Source organism: Salarias fasciatus, chromosome 12 (genome assembly GCF_902148845.1).
Source record: "Salarias fasciatus chromosome 12, fSalaFa1.1, whole genome shotgun sequence".
In the NCBI taxonomy this organism is placed as follows: Eukaryota; Metazoa; Chordata; class Actinopteri; order Blenniiformes; family Blenniidae; genus Salarias; species Salarias fasciatus.
The window spans coordinates 27,157,710-27,167,047 of NC_043756.1; the positions used below are offsets into that span (position 1 = coordinate 27,157,710).

At 43.6% G+C, this 9,338-nt stretch overlaps 1 protein-coding gene across 1 annotated transcript in view; it reads right to left on the reverse strand.

Moving 5' to 3' along the window:
* unc5db (unc-5 netrin receptor Db) overlaps positions 1–8,824 on the reverse strand; it is a 233,397-nt gene extending 224,573 nt beyond the window's left edge. The window contains exon 1 of the mRNA XM_030104321.1: positions 8,642–8,824. Coding sequence (XP_029960181.1) covers positions 8,642–8,714 — 73 coding nt within the window. The 5' untranslated portion in view covers positions 8,715–8,824. The remainder of the gene's footprint in view (positions 1–8,641) is intronic.
* Positions 8,825–9,338: the final 514 nt, after the last annotated feature.

Genomic DNA, 9,338 nt, shown 5'->3' on the forward strand with positions numbered 1-9,338 from the left:
ATAGAGCTCTTTATACAACTCGCTGTTGCGCGATTTGGTTCCATCTCGCCTCTCCAATGGTTTTTATGTCGGGGTTTTGTATTAAAAAAGTGTTTTTCCACCACCGTGGCGTTCTCTGCTGGTTTTTTGACTGTGCTGCTTCCCGTTTACTGGCACGTCACACGTCACTCCGTATGAGGGAACGCACGCGGAACAAATACTCTCCCGTTTAATCCGCTCCGCCACACGCTGCAGCTCTCATTCCGCTTGTACTTTCTTCTTTGTTTGTTCATGTTTGGACCTGCTTGTTCTACTTCTTCTTCTTCTGTGATAATGGTGGTTGCCGGCAGCTTTTAGGCTCATTACCGCCATCTAAGGTTGGAATTTTTTTTTTTTTTTTTACTCACTGGTGTATTCGTCGTGTGATTGTGTGTGCCGAACCGTGACCCCCGTACCGTGACGGTACGGGACGAATACAAATACCGTTACACTCCTACTTCCTAGTCCAAGAAGAAAGAAGCCGCAACAGCTGGCCTTGACAGGGAAACAAACAGACCAGCGGCCGTGGCTTTTCAGCAATTATGAACATTCATCTGTCTACAACACTGCTTTAACAGATTCAGGGTCACGGGGGTGCTGGGCTGGTAGCATTTGGTACCAGGTTGCAAAGATATCATGAAGTTTTATTTTGAAAGTGTACATTTAAATTTATGAATCTGCATTGGATTTTATTTTGAAAAACGCTTCACTTCCACCAGTATTTTAAAAATACACCACCTGTATTTTTGTACTCTGAACTCTGTCGTGTTGCTTGAAACCCGTTGAGGGTGCAATAAGGTTTGGGGACCAGCACTGTATATTAATCCTTTCCTCTGAAATGGTCGGAAGGTTGCACGTTCAATTCCACGTCTCGCCATGTCCACATGTTGAAGAGCCAGAAACTGCTGCCAATGGAAAGACTGAGAACGTTGCATGGCAGCTGCCTCCATGTGTGAATGTGTGTGTGAATGGGTGAATAGGGACCGCTCATGCAGGAGATAAGTGAATCCATGAAGCATTTCAATGGACCAGACTGGCTGGTTTTGATATTTTCCTCCTTCATCTCTCGCTTCATTGGATTCCACCTCTGTCACTCTTCTATTGACATAATGCATGTGGATACTCACCAGTTTAGCTCTCATTCACAAACTCATTGACCGAAGCACTCTGTGGCTGCCGTGCAATGAGTTCCCCACCCACAGAAAGTGAAGGTTGACACATGTACAGGTGGGGCCAGAGATGAGACTCACTCCCAATCAGAAGTTTGGGACAAACACTGTTGTTCTACCTGAGTCACCATTTGTGAGGAAAAAAAGCCTTGTCCTTTCTAAAGTGTTTGCTTTGGCAAAGCTTTTTTGTCATCATTATACAGGGAACTGAATCCTCCGCCTACCACATTTCAATCCGAAGTGTTTCTCGCCTTCAGGGAAGCGGTGTCCTCGTGATTTATACACAACGATTGCAATATTTAAAAAGAAACCTGCTCGGCCGGAGTCTAGACGGGACTGTGAAATGAAGACGTGTGGATCAAAGAGCAGGACTGATTGGATCTGCCGACCCAGATGGATGAAGAGTATCTGCAGCTTTGTTCCGTGGCTCAGCGCTCTGACCGAGCAGTTCCCTCCTCACCCCGTCCAGATTGCCTTACCCCCTCAGATTAAGTGGGATGGAAGAGATCGTGTTCACCCAGGACAGATTAGCCCATCATGACTCGAGCTTTTTTTTCTTTTTTGGAGGAAGTCTAAATAACAGCTGCTTCTCGGGGAAATGGCAAAGTTGAGAGCGAACGAGCAAGAAAAGCACGGATCACTAAAATGTCACGTTCTGAGCTGCTCGTGGTTTATACTACCTCCCTGCTGTGGGACTGTGTCCATTAAGCTTTATGTTGCATTGTTGTTGTTTTTTTTTTGTTTTTTTTTAATGTAGCAACAAATCAGTAGTTACATAACTATTATGTTCACTTCATAAAAAAAAAAAAAAAAAAGCTGCTGAGTGTAGTTGTAGTTGCAAACAGATGATAGAAAATATGCACATTCTGCATCGTTATTACCAACCTACAGAGCTCACAAAATGATGCATAGTTACAGACTTTCACCACTCTTCACAATCTTTTGTTCTTTAGGGGTTTAAAAAGAACTCAGGGAAAATGTTCGTTAGATAATTACTAACTCTAGAATTTGTTGGAAGCTGTAACCTGGGAAACTGATTATTCTTTTAATTGTAATTCGCAGTGACTTGCTGTGTCAGCCATGAGAATGGAGCAAAGACAGGACTGTTCATAACTGGGAGACACAAAGGTTTCCGTTTCCACTTGAAAACATGTAAACAGCACTTTCTCCAGTCTAGGTCTCTGTTTCACTTCTTCACATGTAAAAAAGCTGCGATGCTCCGTGTATCCCGATACTTTCCTCAGCTCCTGCAGTTTGCACCACGCATCGCTGAGCCGCTGACTGTCCATGACCCTGACAACCCTTCACCCCTATGGACCGAGACAACAGAGAAGAAAAACCCCACTAAAGCTGCAGATGTGGAGAGTCTGTCATCGAGCCGACACGCTGCACTCTGGGAGTGTCAAACACTTTTTAGTTCAGGGTCCAAGTACAGACAGTTTCATTTGAAGTGTTGCTGTGTAAACGGTGCTTAAGTATGATGTGCAAACAAAACAATGAGCTCAAAGATGCTAAAACTTCTCAAAGAGGAATCAATTGGCAATATATAGAATATATCTGCATGAGTGACTCCTTAGACATTAACAGTTAGCCGCCTCGGACATTTTTGCAGACGTCTCTGTTTGGTTGGTTTTGCCATCTCGGGCAGAGGCAGATTACGTTCCTCAGATGGCCCTACTGACGGAGAAATCCTTGGATAGGACGCTGTGAATGCACTGCTGCATTGGCAAAACAGCATAAACCTACAAATCCATATGACATAGAGTAGCTGGAAAAAAGCTGAATGGCTCAGCAGCGCTGAGCCCCACAGCGGACAGAGGAACCCAATGAGCTGCAGGGGCTGATTGCTGACTACATTAAGCCTCTTAGGCAGCCTGCTGATGAATCCACTCGTTGAAATGTGAAGGTAATAGTCTTGACATAGCCAAGACATTACTCACTGACTGTACCTGCAGAGTTCCCAAATGACAGCGCAGTCGCGTACGAGCCGCTCCAATATGAAAGAGGACTTTGCTTTTATTACCATGATCATTACTGTATATCATTTCTGAATGTACGGCCATTTGGTTTCATTTAAATGTAAATCTGGGCACTGAACTGCACACGTTGTCACCCACAGCAGCCCGACGATGATGATTCATTCCGGGATCGGCAGGGAAAATATAAGAGCCCCTTTACTTTCTCTGAGGGAAAATAACAGATTTGACCTTTGTCTGTTTTCATGAAAGCCCTGTGCACCACAAAAAAAAAAACCTTGAGATTTTCTTTCTTTTTTCCCCCCGAAAACAAAAAGTATCCTGTTGTTTGCATCCTTTGTACTCTGTTTCTCTTCTTCCTTCTGTCTCTTAATGCCAGCGTGAGAAGAAGGGCAGAGACGCGCAATCTGCGAGCGCAAGGTCGAGGTCGACGCGAAGCCTGCGGAGGATTGACAAGTCCACATCCACAGTAAGGCTGCGGTGACAGGTAACATAGAGACCAGGCGCCACTCGCCATGTGAGGACGGTGAGTTCAGTGAGAGGAGTGTGCTGAGGGGAGACGGCACCGTCCGCTGATGCTCATCGATAGGGAGGCACTAATATTGGTATCGGGTTCGATACTGAGCAGAGTACACATACTTGGAAAAAGATCCCCGATAAATCCCCGATATCAAGCGTCAGCCGCAGGTATGCAAGAGACCATGAGAAAACTCTGGAATTTGGAGATTCTTTCAAATGAATGAGAACGTAAAAAGTAAGATGGTTTGTAAATTGTGATGTGGCAGGACGTCAGGTGGAGGCAGAAGCCATCGACTTCTCGGTGCGTCCCTGTCTATGGAATGAGGTGATGACCGGGAGCATGGAGAATCCAACTCCCTCCAGCAAGGTAAACAATGGATGCTCCCAACTCTAATATCCATGTAATCATACGGAGCATTAGAAAAACTTACAGTGAAGCTTGTAGAATCACTAATAAATGAAGCGGATGACTTCTGAAATCCTTAGTGAAATATCTGGTAATCTGCTTCCTTATTACATTCCTTATTCCACACGCGACCTTTCCTCCTGCGGATCACGTATCCCATAAATTAATCATCAAATCCCAATTAAATGCACCTGCATGCCAAACAAACTCAACAAGCACTTCATATGGAGCCCGGATAGCAGTGATATTACAGATCAGTGCACGATATCTTTTTTATACGTCTGTGTAGAGCTGACTAGGAGATAAATATGTGTTGGTCGTCACTCCTTCATCTATAGGGGAGTAAAATCACAGCTCACCAAGATGCATCTTGTTGTGTCTCTCATGCATTTTATCAGAACTGTGAGAGACACTTGAGAAGCCTTTTAAAGTTTCCCCCCGGGCCACGCCATTTTCACAGCGCTGCTCGTGGAGGAGCTCTCCTCCGTGACCCGCCTCGCGTGAGTCCAGCAACGCGCCGCCAACATCGACCATAGATCTCAAGAGCTTAAATCTTGCTGAGTGTGAGCCGGTGCTGTCGGGGCTCTAATGCGGCCTCCTGGCGGGCGCTGTTTGCTTCATAGAGTTAACCTTGTGGGAAAACGTCCGTGTGACACCTGTCGTTACATTTATGGCCCCTGAGAGTTGATGTGACATACAAAGAATTGGTAACACGGAGGGCGGGGGCGGGGGTGTGTATTTGTAGAGCTGGACAGTGTGCAAATTGTTACTTTGATTCTGTCACTCAAAAGGTTAATGAATGAATAATTGTTTTGACATGAAAGCACAAAGTCTCAGATTTTCTGACAGCTTTGGTAATGATATACTATATAAACAATTTTCAATGACTATATAGGTTTTGTCTATGTACTGGCAATACAGTTTTGGATTTAAACTTCTGAATGCAGTGATTCCGAGTGTTTTGCTCAAGGGCACTTCAACACAATGCTTTACCAATTGAGTCAACTTTAGAAAAACATAATATGAAGGAACAAAAAGATTTTTTACAAAAATCTTGGCATTGGGACTGTCTTAAAGGGTCCTACAAGAAGCCAATTTGTCACCATGTGGTGTTTAAAACTTACAAGAACGACTACTGTTTCCAGTTTGTTTACTCACGGTCGTGTTTCAGCATTTGAGACCTTAGCAGAGAGAAGTGTGAAGCAGCACTGAAGGCTATAACTTCTAAACTGTGAAGTAGTATTAGCATCAAAGCCAGACTGTGAAGGTGAATTTGTCTAAACATAAATACTGAAGGCTGAAGGAACCACGGCCCAGAGAAGTGACAGGCTTTTGCTCACATCAGCCAAAACAGAAACAATGTGGTGGAGAAGATTTAGATCTTTCTGTGCTTTTAAAGCCAAGTCATGTTGCTATATTTCTACACACAAAGAGGAATTAGTTTCTACAAGTTCACAATATTATAAAACAAAATGCCATTAAGCTTCAGTTATTGTAATAAGAAGGACAAAGATTGAAGCTGACAGTATAGTAGCTATTCAATTTGACTTTTCCCCAGTCTACATGTACGGGAGTGTAACCCTCCAGTCTGACAGTATTGGGACACTTCCCAGTGACCCAGGACGTCGCAAACTACAACAGCCAATGGAGAGTCAGCAGGTTATTCATGTACTTCTGTTTCACCTCCTGGTTTTTAGATGTACTGACTATCTGTCAGTTCTGGTTAGGTAGCAGAAAGCACTCTCGATCATTAGTCAACGATCAATCGAGAGCCAGCGAGTTCACAGAAAGTATAGCAACAATGGACGACCTGTACACTTTGCAGTCAGACCCCTTCTATTTTTAGCTTCTGCCTACTTTTCTAGAATGTCGGGAGTATTTTTCAGTTAGCTGTAACTTTTGATCCAAGCCAGCAGAAATCAAACTAAAACAAGTAATTTAAAGGACAGGAAAGAGGAAAAAAAACACATGAAATTCTTTAACTCTTTGTCAAATTTCAGTTAATCTCACCCTGAAATGCCTGCTTACGCTGATGAGGTGATACTGTGATCACCACTGATCAACACGGATTTCACTAAGATGCTGGATCCCACAATGAAAGCATGTTTTTTCAAACTGTGACTTAAAGTTATCTAAAGGTGGGAAAAGAAGCTATGGAGTGGCATCATGACAGGGTTCAAGGGCCATGAAGGGTTTTCTTGGCCTTGCTTTTATTTAATGAAACTTTTTTTTTTTCAAAACTGATTTCTCAGCTTTATAAAGGGGGCAATAATAAATCACTGAGTTGCTCCTTTAATGTCTCATACCTCATAAATATATGCAGCCAGCTGGAGGGAAGTTTCAGGAGGAAATCAATCTGATGTACTTTCATCATTCCTCACGTCTTTTTCAACATAAGGTCTGCATAGTTTAGGTATATTTTAGGTTTTCACAGCATGCTGTGTCAAAATTTGGACACAATGTGGTAATAAATTATCGTCCAACACATTTCAATAAAAAGATCCAAAAAAATAAAAAGGCTGGTCTTCACAGTATAGCTCGATGGAGTCATGATGCTGTGAGAATCTATCACTGCTGCAGTCGGTTCAGCTCCACAGGCTGCCGTACGGTCAGCTTAAACTGTGTATGGAAGCTACAGTAACTTCATATGGGATTGAAAACCTGGCTCTGTATCAGTTAACCTACATTGACAAGCCTGTAATGCACTGCAGATTTTTAAATCGGTAAATCTGGATGCGTGAGCAGCCGAAATGAAGTTGTAATGTCCACATGAACAGAAGCAGATGACAGCAAAGCAGATCTGATAAGAACTGTGTGCCTGTTTTGGAACACCCTCAAGTCTCTGCACTAGATATTTGCATGAAAATAACCTAAAGACACTCATGTTTGTGTACTTTCAACATTTATATCTTTAACAACAACCCTTTTGCTGATTTTTTTAAATAGAAAAACATCCAGATTCAAAACACACAGCCACTTTAAATTCATAAAACATCCTTCTTTCCTCGACTTTCTACATGTTGTGTAATCCTGGTTTTCAAAATGGGCTTCACAGTGAGTGAGACAACATTGAGGATACAGGGTTTTTTTGCACCAAGATAAAAAGCACCTTTTTTTCCCCAACTGTAATCAGAAAACCTCCCACAGTCATAATCAGACACTTTCTGGAATATAAAACAGAGAGAGGAAAGTGCACTCTGCCTCTGTGTTAAGGTAATAGTGGGTGTGTGGATCAGATCGGAGAGGAGGGCCACGCTTTTTCTGAGCAGCAATTTTCATGGACGACAACAGAAATATATTGGACACCACTGATAACAAGGTTTATCAACTGGTCAACCTCCTGCTTCAATCCGTCTGCTACTTAATTTATGTCTGTTTGCTCACTGCCCCACTCTGTCCTGTCTATTCCTCTCCTCCCATCCCCTTACCCCAACTGGAACAGCAGTCTGCAAGATTCTTACTGTTAAATGGATTTTTTTTATTATTATTTTATTTCCTATGTTATGATGCTTGCTTATGAGGGTTTACTTTTTTTTCTGAGAAAGTGCCTCAAAGTGACCATATAGTAATTTGCGCTATTTAATTTAAAGTCATTCAAATTCAATTGAATCCATATATGATCAAACTTTATCTAAGAAAGCTTTGCAATGTGGCCAGTGTGAGTCTCCACTGGTGATGGCAGATAGATTATTTCTGGCTTGCAGAAGGAAAATAAATTAAAAGGAGAAAACCTTAAGTTAAAATGTGCAAACTCCAAAACCCTGGATTCAGGTTTGGAATTTTCCCACTGTAGGGCAGGAGTGTTATCCATCACACCACTGTGCATGTATATTGTGTTTTCCCAGCTATCAAACAGTGCGTGGCACCCCTTTGCTTCCCTTCCAGAAAAGCGTTTTGGGTGCGTCAGTGGCAGGGTGCTTTATCTCAATTAAATGCGCGTCCTGCAGGAAAAGCCGCCCTCCCTGACACCGTCCACTTCACCACTTCAGGGGAGTGTTTCAAGAAAACAGAAAGAGGGACGAGCACCGCAACTCTTCCAGGGAAAATACAGCGACGTGCCTGTTGCTCAGGCGTGCCTGCATCAGAGAGCCCGGAACGCAGCGCGGGCATGAAGACGGATCCATGGAAAGAGGAGTTTCAAAAAAAGGGAAAGAGAGAGCGAGAGAAGAAAAGAAAAGAATGGGAGTATTGATGATGTTTTGACGGGGAAATTGAGAAGGATAAACAAGTTGACTATGCAAGCCGTGATCTGATCAATCAATAGAGCTCTGCCGCGCATCGGAAGAGAGAGGGGACAAAAACACGCAAGCTGGAAATCCAACGTGCACAGTGGAGTAATTACAAATCTCTTTTCTTCATATATATATATATATATATATATATATATATATATATATATATATATATATATATATATATATATATATATATATATATATATATATATATATATATATATATGAAGAAAAGAAAGAAGGAAGAAAGAAGAAAGAGCCGGGGGAAAAAAGCGCAAAGCACACCCAAAGTATCCGTACGCGCGCACATGCGCTTACCTTTGCAGATCACGGTGGTCAAGCAATAAATTAGAAGCAGGAGGCCCGTCGTGAAGAGGTAACGTCCACCCATCCCGACGCGTAGCTGTCCACGGATCCGCTATAGAGGTGCCGGCGCTCCGGAGCTCCGGTGCCTCCTCTCGCCTCCTCCTCCTCCTCCGAGCTGCGCAAGTTCCTCGTGTGGACCAGGGAGCAGGGCAGCCAGGCTCCCCTCGGACGGGGAGAGGAGAGGCAGGAGCGGCGGCAGCGGCAGAGGGAGAAGTGACAGGGCTTGGACTGGGGATCGGGGGAGAAGAAGACGCATCTTCACTTCACTTTGGCTGTGCGCGTGTGCGCAGCGGTGGAGACGGGCGCTCCGAGTTTACCCCCGTTTTTTTTTTTCTTATTTTTTTTTTTTTCAAGGCATCATCATCATCCTCATCATCCCGGAGCCCGCGGTGCGTTAACCAATGGCAGGGAGAAGGGAGGCGGAGAGGAGGAGACCGAGGACCAACATGAAGGACCGATCACACTAAGACTGCTCCTCACACACACACACACACACACACACACACACACACACACACACACACACACACACACACACACACAACTCCACCTCAGCTGGAGCAAGAGCCGAAAAGAAGGCAACAAGGGAGTCAAATCTCACTGAGTGCAAGTCCTTTTGTTCTTCCTCATAAAATAACATAATTTGGCA